Source organism: Euprymna scolopes, chromosome 15, assembly GCF_053919585.1.
Source record: "Euprymna scolopes isolate OS-2025 chromosome 15, ASM5391958v1, whole genome shotgun sequence".
Classification (NCBI taxonomy): Eukaryota; Metazoa; Mollusca; class Cephalopoda; order Sepiida; family Sepiolidae; genus Euprymna; species Euprymna scolopes.
In genome coordinates this window covers 78954911-78971540 of record NC_136496.1, presented here as the reverse complement: position 1 = coordinate 78971540, position 16630 = coordinate 78954911, and the positions used below count along the sequence as shown (strand labels likewise).

At 34.4% G+C, this 16630-nt stretch overlaps 1 protein-coding gene across 1 annotated transcript in view; it reads left to right on the top strand.

Annotated features, from left to right (window-relative positions):
- LOC145293929 (uncharacterized) overlaps nt 1–16630 on the top strand; it is a 119369-nt gene that overhangs the window by 45002 nt on the left and 57737 nt on the right. Inside the window, exon 3 of the mRNA XM_080140755.1 lies at nt 13842–13952. Coding sequence (XP_079996881.1) covers nt 13842–13952 — 111 coding nt within the window. The remainder of the gene's footprint in view (nt 1–13841; nt 13953–16630) is intronic.

The following is a 16630-nucleotide window of genomic DNA, read 5'->3' as shown; positions in this document are numbered from 1 at the left end:
CGAACACGGTGACTGTATTGGCGAACGCGGAAACCCTGGCTCGTGTGCCTCCAGGTAAAGCAATTCTGCGCAGGACTGGTGTAGTTGCCTCATCCCTTAACTTGCGAAGGAGGGATTCCAACGCCAGGACGTATAAAAGAGGCGGCAGCAGACAACCCTGACGCACCGACCGAGAGACGGCGAATGGCTCTGACAGCTTACCGTTGATCTGCACCGCTACCGTCGGCCTATCATACAGGACAAAGATCCACTTGCGGAAGTCCGGATTAAATCCGACGGCCTCTAGCACAGATCCCAGGAACCGATGGTCGACCCTATCGAATGCCTTGGACTGATCCAAACTGATCAGTGCGGCTTCGGTGTCGTCTTCTATTCCCTCTATGATCGAGCGAATCAAATGAAGATTGTCTTGAATTGATCTCCCCTTCACAGCATAGCTCTGGTCTGGTTCGATCAAGTCAGTGATGACAACCTGCAAGCGATTCGCAAGAATCTTTGCTAAAATCTTTAACTCTGTGTTTAGCAGAGTCAAGGGCCTAAAGTTTCCACCCCATCATGCCGTTGACCTTTCCTCAGCAATGTGATCACTCCCTTGGTCACCTGTCCGGTGATGGAACCCTGGGCAAACCAATGGTTGAACACATCCTTCAGAATAGGGACCAACATGGGCGACAGCCTCAAGTAGAACTCATAGGGCAAACCATCCAGCTCCAGGGACTTGTTATAGCCGACCTGCTTCAACACAATAATGACCTCATGTTCTGTAACAAGACCATCACAGCTAGCTGCCTGAGCCGCCATGAGGCGGGGCGAGTCGGCCAAATAGTTGCCAAACTCTTCGACCCTGAGTCTACGTAGTTGGGTGAAGCACTCCGATAGATGCTCCCGAAACTCCTCGCAGATCTCCCGAGGCGACACGAGGGCGTATCCTTCCAGGTTATGTACTTTCCATATGTACCCGTCCGAACCACGGATGTAGCTTCATTGTCGAATTCAATTTGATTAATATACAATCATTGTTATTATATGCAAGTGACCTTCCTTGAGTGTAGCTTCATTGTCGAATTACATTAGATTAATATACAATCATTGTTATTATATGCAAGCGACCTTCCTTGGATGTAGCTTCATTGTCGAATACCATTATATTAATATACAATCATTGTTATTATATGCAAGTGACCTCCCTTGGTGTGGCTTCATTGTCGAATTACATTAGATTAATATACAATCATTGTCATACTATGCAAGTGACCTCCCTTGAGTGTAGCTACATTGTCGAATTCCATTAGATTAATATACAATCATTGCTATAATATGTGGTGACCTCCCTTGGATGTAGCTTCATTGTCGAATTCCATTAGATTGATATAAAATCATTGTCATTACACGCAAGTGACCTCTCTTGAATGTAACGTCATTGTTGTATACCATAAGACTAGTACACCATAATTGGTATAATATGCAAGTGACCTCCATTGAGTGTAGCTTCATTCTACATATCCATTATATTAAACTATGATTATTGTCATAATATGCAAGTGATCTCCCTTGGATGTAGTTTCATTCTCGAATACCATTAGATTAATATACATTCATTGTAATAATATGTAAGTGACCTCCTTTGGATGTAGCTTCATTCTAGATATCCATTATATTAATATATAATTATTGTCATAATATGCAAGTGACCTCCCTTGGATGCAGTTTCACTCTTTAATACCATTAGATTAATATACATTCATTGTCATTATATGTAAGTGACCTCCCTTGGATGTAGCTTCATTGTCGAATTTCATTAGATTAATATACAATCATTGTTATAATATGCAAGTGACCTTCCTTGGATGTAGCTTCACTGTCAGATTCCATTAGAATGATATACAATCATTGTTATAATATGCAAGTGACCACCCATGAATGTAGCTTCATTGTCGAATACCTTTAGAATAATATACAATCATTGTTATGATATGCAAGTGACCTCCCTTGGATGTAGCTTCATTATCGAATTTCATTAGATTAATATACAATAATTGTTATAATATTCAAGTGACCTATCTTGGATATAGCTCCATTGTCGAATACCATTAGATAAATATATAATCATTGTCATAATATGTAAGTGACCACCCTTGGATGTAGCATCATTGTCGAATACCATTAGATTAATATACAATCATTGTCATAATATGTAAGTGACCTCCCTTGGATGTAACTTCATTGTCGAATACCATTAGATTAATATATATAATTGTTATGATATGTAAGTTACCTCCTTGGATGTAACTACATTGGCAAATTCTATAAGAATAATATACAATCATTATAATATGCAAGTGACCTCCCTTGGGTGTAGCCTCATTGTTGAATTCCATTACATTAATATGCAATCATTGTCATAATATGTAAGTGACTTCCCTTGGATGTAGCTTCGTTGTGGAATACCATTAGATTAATATCCACTCATTCTCATAATATGCAAGTGACCTCTTTGGATGTAGCTTCATTGTCGAATACCATTAGATTAATATACAATTATTGTCATAATATGCAAGTAATCTCCCTTGGATGTAGCTTCATTCTCAAATACCATTAGATTAATATACATTCATTGTCATAATATGCAAGTGACCTCACTTGGATGTAGCTTCACTGTCAGATTCCATTTGAATACTATACAATCATTGTTATAATATGCAAGTGACCTCCTTTGGATGTAGCTTCACTGTCAGATTCCATTAGAATAATATACAATTATTGTTATAATATGCAAGTTACCTTCCTTTGATGTAGCTTCATTGTCGAATATCTTTAGAATAATATACAATCATTGTTATAATATACGAGTGACCTCCTTTGGGTATAGCTTCACTGTCGAATTTCATTAGATTAATATACAATAATTGTTATAATATGCGAGTGACCTCCCTTGGATTTAGTTTCATTTTCAAATACCATTAGATTAATATACAATCATTGTTATAATATGCAAGTGACTTTCCTTGGATGTAGCCTCATTGTCGAATACCATTAGATTAATATGCAATCAACGTAATATTATGCTAGTGAACGCTCTTGGATATGGCTTCATAGCTGGATATTTGTACTAGCATAATACTCACCGTTGCCGGGGATTGTATAAGAACGGTGCATATATGTACTAGCAAATTACCCGACGTTGCCTGGGATTGGATGTAATAGATGGGATGTTTCCTAGGAGAATACCTGGGATCGGATCAGATAGGTGGATATTTGTGCTAACAGAATACCCCATATAGGAAGATTGGTGTGATTACGTCGTAAAATCATGAAAAATTATCGCCCAAATTTCCAAGAAGTATGAAAAATGATGAAATGCGTGTTATTTTTTGGTGTGTTTGTAATGAAATAATATGCCAGACAATGTCACAAAGTAATTATTTTAGCAAAAGGAAAGGATATTATGGGGTTAAATTATAAAAAACGATTGTCGCAATTAGTAACATATCCAAGAATTATGAAAAGTGATTAAATGTAAGTTATAAGATTGGTGTGTTTATAATGAAATGAACAGCCCAGATATAGTCTTAAAGTTAATATTTTATTAAGAGGGGGTCGATTATGTGGGTTACATCATTAAAAATGATTGTAGAAATTAGTAAGATATCCAAGAAAAGTGAAAAAGGATGAAATGTGAGTTATGTGATTGGTGTGTTTGTAATGAAATTACAAGCACAGACAATGTCTCAAATGTATTATTTTAGTAAGAGGAAGGGGATTATGTGGGTTAATTCATGAAACATAATTGTCGAAATTAGTAATATATCCAAGAATTATGAAAAATGATGAAATGTTAGTTATTTAATGTGTATGTTTGTAATGAAATAGACACCCTAGACAATGTGGCATTGTTGTTATTTTAGTAAGAGGAGAGGGGATTATGTGGGTTAAATCATGAAAAATGATTGTCGAAATTAGTAACATATCCAAGAATTATGAAAAGTTATTAAATGTAAGTTATTTGATTGGTGTGTTTATAATGAAATAAACAGACCAGATATTGTCTCCAAGTTAGTATTTTAGTAAGAGGGGGTCGATTATGTGGGTTAAATCATAAACAATGATTGTCGAAATTAGTAACATATCCAAGAATTATGAAAAATGATTAAATGTGAGTTATGTGATTGGTGTGCTCGTAATGAAATACAGGCTAGAAGATGTATCAAAGTTGTTATTTTTTGTAAGAGGAAAGGGATCGTGTCGGTAAAAGAGCGAAGCGATTATTTGGGTTACTTCATTAAAAATAATTGTCGAAATTAGTAACATATACAAGAATTATGAAAAATGGTCAAATGTGAGATAGGTGTGTTTGTAGTGAAAAAAAACCCCAGCCATACAATGTCTGAAAGTTATTATTTTAGTGATAGGAGCTGGCGATAATGTGGATTAACTCATGAAAAATTATTGTCGAAATTAGTAACATATCCAAGGATTATGAAAAATGAAGTTTTAGTTATTTAGTTGGTGTGTTTATAATGAAATAAACAGCAACAGCCCAGTCAATGTAGCAAATTTATGATTTTAGTAAGAATTGGGCGATTAGATGTGTGCACTCATTAAATTTGATTGTCGAAATTCATAACATATCCAAGAATTATAGAAAATGATGAAATGTTAGGTATTTTATTAATGCGTTTGTAATGAAATAAACAGCACAGAAATGTCTCAAAGGTATTATTTTTGTAAGAGGAGAGGGATTATGTGATTGAACTCAGAAAAAATGACTTTTGAAATTAGCAGCATATCCCAAAATAATGAAAAATGGTGAAATGTGAGTTATTTGATTGGTGTATTCGTAATGAAATAGACAGACCAGACAAAGTATGAAAGTTATTATTTTAGTAAGAGGTCGCGATTATTTTGGTTACTTCATTAAAAATAAGTGTCGAAATTAGTAACATATCCAAGAATTATGAAAAATTATATAATGTGACTTAATTCTTTGGTGGGTTTTTAATGAAATAACCAGTGAGGTCACCAAGCTAATCAAGAACCTTGATTCCAGTAAAGCAACTGGCCCTGGCGGCATCCCAATTATAGTGTTAAAAAAGCTTCAACCTGAACTTGTTCCCATACTTACAAAACTGTTTAAGCGCTGTCTTAAGGAGAAGTGCTTTCCAACACCCTGGAAAACCTCATCAGTATGCCCTGTATTTAAGAATTCAGGTGATAAGTCCTCTCCCTCTCAGTACAGACCTATAAGTCTCCTGTGTGTCATGAGTAAGTTGCTGGAATCCATACTAAATAGAGAAATAGTCAACCACTTCAGCAGAAATAACCTCCTTACTGACACGCAATATGGTTTCTGTTCTGCAAGATCTACCACAGATGTGCTAACGGTTATATCTCATAGGATTAGCGAATCTCTTAACAAAGGCTACCTTTCTAGGGCAATTGCTCTTGACATATCAAAGGCCTTCGACAACGTATGGCATAAAGGCCTACTTCACAAGATTTCCAGCTACGGTATAAATGGAAATGTTTTCTCAATCATTAAATCATTTCTCTCTAATAGGCTCATAAGAGTAGTGGTCGATGGACAAAAGTCAGAGGCCTGCAGTATTAATGCTGGAGTCCCTCAGAGGTCCATCCTGGGCCCAAATCTCTTCCTGATCTACATCAATGATCTCCCTAAACACATACTTAAATCATTTGTTGACATCTATGCTGATGACACGACCATCTACGGCAACACATCAAAGGCTGTAAATGACAAAGCGCTCTCTGATTCTCTCTCCTCTGATCTCGAGCGTGTAGTTCAGTGGGGGAAGACGTGGCTGGTTACCTTTAATGCATCTAAAACCAAGCTCTTATCTTTGCACCATCAACGCTCTGATCCCCATCTGGCATCAATTGTAATGGATGGCTCTCGCCTAGGAGAAGCTCAATGTTTTGACAAGCTTCTGGGCTTGACCTTTACTCCTGATATGAAATGGAACACGTACATCAAATCTGTTGCGAGGTTCGCTGGAAAGATGGTGGGTTCCTTCTACCGCTCCAGAAGATATCTCACTAATGATGCAATTCTCTATCTATATAAAAGCCAAGTACGTCGAAGGATGGAATACTGTTGCCATATCTGGGCAGGAGCTGCTAAAAACAGCCTATCCTGCCTTGACAGAGTACAAAATAGACTTCGTGGCTTAGTGGGGGATGCTCTTTTCTCTTCCCTGCAACCTCTCTCCCACAGAAGAGACGTTGCGAGCCTGTCTTTGTTTTACCGTTATTTCCATGGCAAGTGCTCCTCTGAGCTTCAATCATTGGTCCCCGCTCGCCAATCTTTTACGAAAAACACCCGTCTAGCTGAATCCACTATCAAAAATTTTCCCCACTCTCTATCTGTGCCTAAATCAAAACGTAGATTCCACGAATACAGCTTCTTTCTTAGAACAGCACGCCAGTGGAACTCTGTTTCGTCTGCCTGTTTCCCACCTGACTACAATTGGATGTCTTCAATTCCAACGTAAAGAAATACCTGATGAACCGCCCCCTTAAGTAGACACTTTATGAAATCTCAACACTAACGTACAACGTACTGTACATGCAATAACCCTTATTCCTGAGTGGCTTCCGGGCCTTGATAAGTGGTTACCTCCTTGTAAAAAAAAAAAAAAAAAGAAAAAAAGCCATACCATGTCTAAAAGTTATTATTTTAGTGATAGAAGGGGGCGATAATGTGGATTTACTCATGAAAAGTAATAGTCGAAATTAGTAACATACCATAGCCTATGTATCAAAGTTTTTATTTTAGTAAGAGTGGCGGCGATAATGTAAGTTAAATCATGTGACATGGTTGTTGAAATTAGTAACATATCCAAAAATTATAAAGAATGATGAAATGTGAGTTATTTGGATGATGTGTTTGTAATGAAAAACCAGCCAAGACAATGTCTCAAAGTTATTATTTTAGACAGGTGAGCGATAATGTGGGTTAAATTGTCGAACTTTGTCACAATCCAAGAATTATGCGATTTAACGAGATACGTCCACATATATACTTACAGATTACCCGGAGTCACCCTCGATTCAATGAGATACATGCAAATGTATGCAAGCAGAATACACGGTCGCCTGAGATGTAATGAGATAGCTGCAAATATATACTAGCAGAATACTTGGCGTTGCCTTGGATTGAATTAGATTGATTGAAATATATACTAACAGAATACCTTGCGTCACCCAGGATTTAATGAGATTGATTGAGATATATACTAGCAAAACACCCAGCATTGCCCGGGATTGAATGAAATAGGCGAGAATATATATTAGTAAAATATCTGGCATCGCTTGGGATTTGATGAGATAAAAGTGTTGTATATTACCCGTCCTTTCATATACATGCTATAAATGACCTACCCTAGGTAAGATACAATTATTTCATATGTGTAATACCCGTCTTATGTAGGTAAAATATTCTTTTGTTCGAAATAACAAATGATACATAAACGTACAAAATTCCTTTCTCATAAGAATAACAAATATATTACAAAACCAAATTCAATTTTCTCATTGTTTATACGGCCCCGAGCAACGCCGGGTAGCCCCGCTAGTTATTTATATAAGACTAGCCCGGCGTTGCCCGGATTTTTGGAGGTATGTGTTGAGCAAAAAAAGGTGGTAGTTGGCAGGCGGACGAACTCGTACCGCGAAAAAAAATGACGTCTTTGCCGTTGCGTCCATCGCAAAACCAGCTAGTCAATCGAAACGAGGGAACGACTTCCGAAAATATCGGCGAAAACAGCGACCCCTCCCCAGAGAAGTGCTCAGTTAAGGGTGAAGGAATTAATGTTTATAGCCAATATTTTGATATTTGTCGTCCGAAGGGTGTGGCTTTAAAACGATAGCAATCCTGTAAAAATCCGTCGCCTCTGTCGAAAGTTTTAGGCAGACATACACACATACATATATACATTTAAACAGACAGGTGAGATTGATATTAAAGACATCTAACATAATTATATCAACTTTACGATAAAGCTATTTCAGTCAAGCTTTCCTTTAAACGTTTCCAGGTGGAAATCTTTTAATAAAAAGTGAAAAATTATGCAAACTTGTAACCAAATTTCATACTTTACAAAAATGAAAATTCTAACAAAATAAAAGTAATATATTTAAGTTCACACTTTACTCGAGTATAGCGAGCAGGACACTTGACAAAGAAATTCATTTTCACAAGAAATGCACACACCATTATTCATACATTGTTTTGCGACATTAAAATCTGCAAAGCATAATTAAAGCGTTAATTTTTACAACAGTATTCATAGATAAAAGACCTCAAAATAATTCTAAATACTAGCTATTATATAATTTGATCAAATATGGGGAGTTGAGCAGCGAGATTTATGTTCCTGTTATATTTAAACGTCGGCAGGTGAGTAAAGTCAGGGAAGCAGGGAATAGAGAGGGAATTCCAAAGACTAGCAGTCAAAAGGGAGAAACTATTAGAATAGAAGTTTTTCGGCATCTGGAGATTTCAACGGTGAACTGGTAATATTTTGTTGCTTTTGGGGGTTAGTCGGAAGTATCTTCGTAGAGGAGAATCAAGTGCTATGAATTCATACGAGAACATTCCATTAAAGTACTTGTAAAATATGACTTGATTAAGCTAAAGAAAGACATCAAATATCAGTTTTAATTTAATAAAAAGGGGTAATATTTATGTTTAATAGTTAAAAAATAACTGATAGGTGAGATTTAGGAGAAAGAATCGTGTGAGATATATTGCATAACGACCTTACAAATAGGCATGTCCACAGGTGTAGCAGGTATTAAGTGTGTAGCGTTTTAGGCGGTTTTAAAACATTCTCATTCTGTAAAATAACCTTTATCTAAAGAATATTATCTGTCGAAATAGATTCGAGATTGGGGGGAGGGGAACACCGAAAAGATAAGCTTTGATTTTCTGGACTTATACACCTTAATTGGTTTGCACTTATTTTCAACCATTGTTTTAGTATTTTTCATTTATTTTTTCATGTTTCTTTCGGTATCGTATCTATTCTGTTCTATTCTGTGCACTCTCAGCTTATAAACAAACTTAAATTTAAAAAAGGGTGCCATCCCCATTTTTTCACTCAATTTTCTTCCCGTTTGCAGCGTATTAAAAGGGAACGAATCGTCGTATTTCGTAGAATTGCACGAAAAACTTATACTAAGTATATACTTAGTAATTTTTTAACACGAGATGGCTACCTCATCCCATACCCTTAGTTACTTTATTCTATCATAAAAAATGTATTTAGTATCAGGATGACTAACTTCGAGACCAAAACTGTTAAAAGATACTTGTCAGTGATCCTTCTTTACACAACATATCTCTGTAACTGTCTCTTCCAGAACCGTCTTACTTTCTTTGATATTCCTTAGCGCTACAGACGTTGTATATCGGGAAGAGGGTTTGTATAACGTGGAGGGGGTGTTTATATTGTCATATTTAAAAGAAACGCAAATTTAAGCTAAATTGAATGCGACTGTTTAAACAACCTATACCTTATTTGATTTTTCTTTTATTCCTCTATAATTTTACCTGTTCATAATTGACTTTTAATTGAAGTATCTTAGTGTTCACTTCAATTTAACAATATAGCTTCCAATGAAGAAGGCAAAAAGAAACTCCGCAGCAACAAATGAGCTTAAGAACCAACTTAAAATATCCATCTCTAATCGTAATTGTTGTTTCTAGGTTATACAACGTAACATTTAGTCCATATACCTCGAGTCTCTCTTAGTAATCGTCAAGAGCACATTGATCTCCACCTTTCTGCGTTTATCCAATGGAGAAATCGGCCGCAGATTGAAATGTGATGAGAAAACGGTACGAATGACTGTACAAAAGCACCAAAAAAAAACAAAAAAAAAAAACACCGGAAGTGTCCGTGATGCCTCTAAATCTGGTCGTCCTAGAGTTATTTCTTACGGGGAAGACAATGCTAACAAGATCCGCAGCCTCAGAAACAGATTTGAAATAACTCCCCAAATCCAACAACAGTGTAATCAAGAGATTAAAAAATTAAAAATTATCCAAATTTCATACTTTACGAAAATTAAATTACCTGCCTTTTGGTCACACTTTATCAACTTATTTAGTTGATAGCAGAATCTATGTTGAAAGAAATGCTCACATCTAAAAACAACACAAAAAAAGAAAACGTTTACTGAAAATTCCAAAAATATGATTAATTAAAATAATAAAATAATTATAATAAATATACCGGAAAAGATTTGTAACGAAAAGCGATACAGTGTAACCCGGATATAAGAGACTTCGTCTCCGGGGCTTACATATCTCTTATATCCGGGATACTTATATCCGTGTTACTTATATCCGTGTTACATTCCGGGATACTTATATCCGTGTTACACTGTGCGTTAACACAGGCTCTAATTGTGGATAAGAGAAAATCTCTCTTATATCCGTTTTTCTTATATTAGGGTCTCTTATATCCGGGTTACACTGATGTTAAATGTATTTATATCTAATCCATAAAAACATGTTTTGACAATTCGTTCGTTTCTTTCTAAGTATGGAAAAACAATTTCCAGCCATATTATATGCAAAGTGTAATAATATGTTTCATTATTAACTAGTTGTAGAGCACTGTACGTATAAACTTTATCCTGCACTTTTCCCAAATGCGTAGGGATTTATAGTTTTAATAAGTCACTAACTCACTCAGCTTATGAAAACAACTGTCTTTATTTTGATAATCATTTCATAGCTCGTGACAAGTGAGCGGACAGAGATGGAGGATGGAAGTTGTGGCTGGCGACGAAATGCGATAACACACGTCAGTTTTGCTCATCTCTTCGTTAGATGTTCTTCTCGTTCACCATAAACAATCTTTTTATATATAAATCGGATTCCCCATTTCTTCTTTGTTCCGCTCGGCTTATACTAAGAATCATACTATTTTGTCTACTGCGAAAAATTCCACCTTCGAATTATATTAAACTGTTTTGCATTTCTACTTTCCTTATAGTATTACATGTTACTGTTGACGTTTTAAGTGTAAATCCTCTTTCGATTAAACATTCGGCCAAAAAAATTATTTTACTTAACTTTAAAAAGATTGTTTTTCTTCGTTTTGTTTGTGGTAATAATATGCTTGCGTGGTTGGCGAAAGATTTTGATTAGAAGTAGCTTTATATATTGTGTAGCGGAGGGGGGACATTATATCGGGGTTGACATATCGGAGACATATAATAGACGTTGGCTGACATAATACTGATAAAAGAAGATGAGACATTTATATACTGCGTACATCACGACGACGACTTTGATGAATATTCCTGGGGGCTTCATATTTTACATGAGGCTGAGAGAGATGCGAAATGGACAGTTTTTTTTTAAACACCAGAGGGGAGATACATTATTGAAGGAGGGTTCAGTCAGTTAACACTTGTGAGGAGGGGGGGACTCAGTTACTATTCTTTTTAAACACAGAGGGGAAGAGAAATACATTACTTGTGATGGCAGGAACAGTTAAAACCATGGAAGGATATTTCATATAAGTTATTTTACAAAGATGATTACAAAAACCACATTACCTTTCAGTGGATGGAATAACGACGAAGACTACAGGTTTACAAAATATATGATGCCATTTATTCCATCCGGATGAGAAGATCAGGGATCCAATGCTTATCTCCCCCTCTTCGCTTCCAAAAGGGTTTCAGCTAACTCTCCTCTTTTCTGACTCCACGCTGACTGATCTGTCTCTACTGCTCTTTCTGACTCTCCTCGACTTTCTACTCTGACTAAAACTGCCTCTCCGAATATATTGGACACTTCTTTCTTTGTGCCGTCAAAACGTGCTCCAGCCACGTGAATATTCTCACGTAGATTTTACATATCCATTTGTATTCAACATGCCTTCGGCTACACAAAGAAAATTCCTAAACTGTTTTTATTTTCCATTGTTCTAACTCTGACCTCCGGTTTGTCATTATTTCTAAATACAATAGACAATTTCTTAATTCCTGTAATTGCGAAATGTATTCACTTTTAACTTTTGAATACTCGGTTCGATTCTAACCTTTTCTTTTAACAAATATAATAATCAACTTATCTATGTTGTTCTTTTAATTACTTTGATATGCCCCCTTCCATCTAGCATATATTTGATTAAACCCTCTAACTGTATATTAAGAAAATGGAATTCAATCATAGGACAAGTAATATTTTATAAAATTATGTGACATATTTTATATATAATTATTTTAAGATGGTTTATCTCTTAATTCCTCTTTTATGAAATCTAATTTTTCCCTTTCGATATGAAGATATTTGTGCTGAAAAACCTTGTAATCAACCCTTACTGTATGCCCTCAACCTCCAATCTGCCGATTATTCCACCGAAAATACTCAGAACATACATCTCTGCAAAAGTTTTTCCAGTAAGATATTGTATGTTCTGACTTGATGCAGCACCCACGGCCAATGTTTTTAAATGTTGCTATTTCGTATGCCCATAAATATATGAATTTTATAACTTGTGCAACTGAAAGATGGGACCAGATTAAAATCATACCTTCCCACAATGCAATCCATGTCCTGCATTTCGGATTATGGCATTTCCAGGCATAACATCTCTGAGCGAACAACAGAGAGATACAGAGGGTTTAATGTGAATGAAGTTTTACCACATGTGTGTGTCGGGTGAGGTCGGACGATAGAGAGAGAGAGAGAGAGAGAGAGAGAGAGAGAGAGAGAGAGAGAGAGAGAGAGAGAGAGAGAGAGAGAGAGAGAGAGAGAGAGAGAGAGAGAGAGAGAGAGAGAGATTAAAAATGGCGCCCGTGGTTTTATAATCCGTGGGCTCGCGAAATTTCACTGCACACATGCAAATGGAGAAGCTAGGCTGTATAAAAGCACCCCGAGTTGAGAAGTAGGTGCGTGAGCTTTGACGATTGGCAACCTCATGGGAAAGGATATAAGTGTAACTGCCCTTCTGGTTATACCGGGAAAAATTGTCTAAGGAAAGGCATTAGGTTGGTGCAAAAATAATGTTTTTGACATAAAGTTGAACGTCAAATAACGACATAATTTTTGCACCAACCTAATAGTTATTTTTGAAAATGTATTTATAACTAATCTATTATAACCTGTTTTTAACATTCATTCTTCTTTTTCTATGCATGAGAAAACACAATGTTCAGCTATATTCCACGGAAAATATAATATTTTGTCTAATGCAAAAATTACACCATCGTACTTTTTAGTACTTATGTATCTTTGGTACCGTACTGAAATAATAAGGTTATTTTGAAAGTCATTATGACCATGGGAGGGCAGTGCGTTTTGTAAGTATTCTGTGCTTCCACCTAACAATTTAATAAAATTAGATATCGTTAAACTTGAATTTAATCCGAAAAAAAAAGTATTAAAAATAGCGCGATACCAAAAATGCATAAGCACAAACTTTCTTTTACGTTTCACCTTTACCCATTGTCTTATATGTGTTATTCTTGACTATTTTTAGTGTAAATCCTCTTAAGACAAAAAATTCGGCCAAGAATGATTTTCTTTTACTAGAATAAGATTTACTGTATTCAAGAAAAAAACACGATTTTTCTTCATTTTGTTAGTGGTATTAATTTTTTTTTTTTGCTTGGTTGGCACGAATTTAGAATAGAAGGAACTACACTTATGATTGTAGATTAAAATAGGAATCCCATTATAGAACAGATAATAGTTTATAAAACTATGTGACATTTTTTTATGTTCAATTATTTTAAAATTATTTCATCTCTTAATATTTGTTTTCATGAAAAGTAATCCTTTCTATTTTCATATGCAGATGTTTGTGGTAACGAAACTTGTAAAAATGGCGGTACATGTAAACCAGATGGGAAAACATATACATGTTTATGCCCTTCCGGTTTTAGCGGGAAACATTGTGAAAATACAGGTATGTCTTTTAAAATGTATTTTTTTAAAATATATTTTCGCGGTCGGCGTGAAGTTTGAAAAGAAGTAAATTTATATGTGACTAAACTCCTAATCTTATAGATCAGGGATAACAATTAAATAACCCACGTGTTCTGTCCTTCACATCGCGAATTTCTCGGTTAAATTCAACACTGTTGTCCAAAATTCCAACTTCCAAACTTCTATATACATAACGCATCTTCTCTCAACTCCAAAAGCACTTCTTCTGATCGAACTTATTTCTTCAAAATCCAACTTAAAAAATGAACAGCCTCTCTGAAAAATCAACCACCCTTTATCTCCACCAAGGAGCATCCCATCTGCATATCAGGTGCAGACATATAAACAGATAAGGCAGCCATTTTTGTTTGTTTTTTCTTCATTCATTTCGTTGCACGACCGACCCGTTGAAATATGCACAGGTGCTAGTTAGGTAAGTCACGCGTTTCCCTACAAATGAATATAAATAAAATGAAATCTTTGGTTAAATTGTTGACATAGTTTCGATCATGAAATTATGTTTTTTTTATATGTTGGTTTCCGTTTCGATTTACACTGATGCCACTCAAATCATATTTTTCTTTTACTTTAGAAGTCATGACTCTATATTGCGTACAATATAATATGAAATAATTAACACTGTAATAAATAAAAAAAATCTACGCAAATTAAAATACCATATTTAAGCGTATTTTATGATCAAGCTTTTTTTTTTATAAAATTAAGTGAAATAATTATTTTAAGAATGTTTCGACATCTAACAAGGTCTTCCTTTTACGAATGTAATCCTTCCATTTTGATATGCAGGTATTTGCGCTGAAAAAACTTGTCAAAATGGCGGTATCTATGTTGGGAAAGAATATAAACATTAATATCCTAACGATTTTACCGAGAAACATTGCGAAAATAAAAGAATATATTTAAAAATGAATTTATGACCAATCTTTTATAACCATCGTTCATTACTGAAAGAAAGAAAGAAAGAAGGAAACAACACAATAGCAATAGGCCATATATATATGTGTATATGTATATGTATATATATGTATATGTATATATATATATGTATATGTATATATATGTATATGTATATATATGTATATATATATGTATATATATGTATACATATGTATGCATATATATGTATATATATGTATGTATATATATGTATATATATGTATATGTATATATATATGTATATATATATGTATATATATATGTATATATCTGCATATATATATGTATATATATATGTATATATATGTATATATATGTATATATATATGTATATATATGTATATATATGTATATATATATGTATATATATGTATATATTTGTGTATATATATGTATATATATATGTATATGTCTATATATATGTATATGTATATATATATATGTATATATATGTATATGTATATATATATGTATATATATGTATATGTATATATATATATGTATATATATGTATATGTATATATATGTATATGTATATATATATATGTATATATATATATATTTATATATATATATATATAAAGCTGAACGTCTGTGTGTATGTCTGGTCACGAATAGGCTTCTATATGGTTGACTATTATAGAAAACTGATTACATATAATGATAGAAGATGTATCGAGACACAGTAATGGGTATGTTTGATCTGGCATAATTATGATTCATTAAAATTGTGGGGTCTGCGCACGCGCCTGGTCCACAAAGTATGGAAATAAAAAAACAGAAAAAAATGTTTACAAGTGTTTTTTATATAGATGTACATAATAATACTTTGATAAGTATGTTTTAACTTAAATAGGGATGGTATAATAAAATTGTGGGGTCTGCGTTCGCGCCTGGCCTCCATAGAATGAATATAGGCACAAACTTTAATAATCACTTTTCATATCTATCTGCCTAAGTATACTTTGATAATTATGTTTCAGTTTGAAGAAATATGGTATAATAAAATTATGGGGTGTTCGCTTCCGCCTGACTTACATAGAATGGAAATATGTCATAAAGTTTAAAAAGGTTTTTACTATAGATCCACAGAATATTGTGATAAGTGTTTCAGTGTGAACAGGTATTGTATAATAAATTATGGGGTTTATCTATTTTATTTTTACTTTCATCATATTTTGCTTTGGTTTTCATACCCTCGAATTCGGAGCTATTTCTTTAGAACCCTTCCTTTTCATAACCTATCATACTTTCATAAATCAGAGTCCATTTTCTGTAGGCTGTTTTTGAACCCAGTCAACGACGGGTACCTTTGCTAGTATATATATATATATATATATATATATATATATATATATATATATATATATGCTACCATTTCAGACCGGCGTAACCGGGGTGTTTAGATGTGTTGTTGAGCATAAAAAAAGCTGTCAATTTTTTAAAATTTTACCCCTAATATGCACCCGTCACAGTTATTATTTTAGGCTCAAATCAAATTATTACGTTTGATTCATGTCTAAGGAACCTATATCTAAAATTTCAAGTGTTTAGACCCAAAATTGTCGGAGGAGTTTGGTAGAGTTCTCAAAGGTCAAATCGTGTAACTTTAACCCCTTAACAACCAAATTTATTTTGAGAACTCATCAAAACTCCGCCGCCAATTTTGAGTATAAACAATTGAAATTTTAGATATAGATT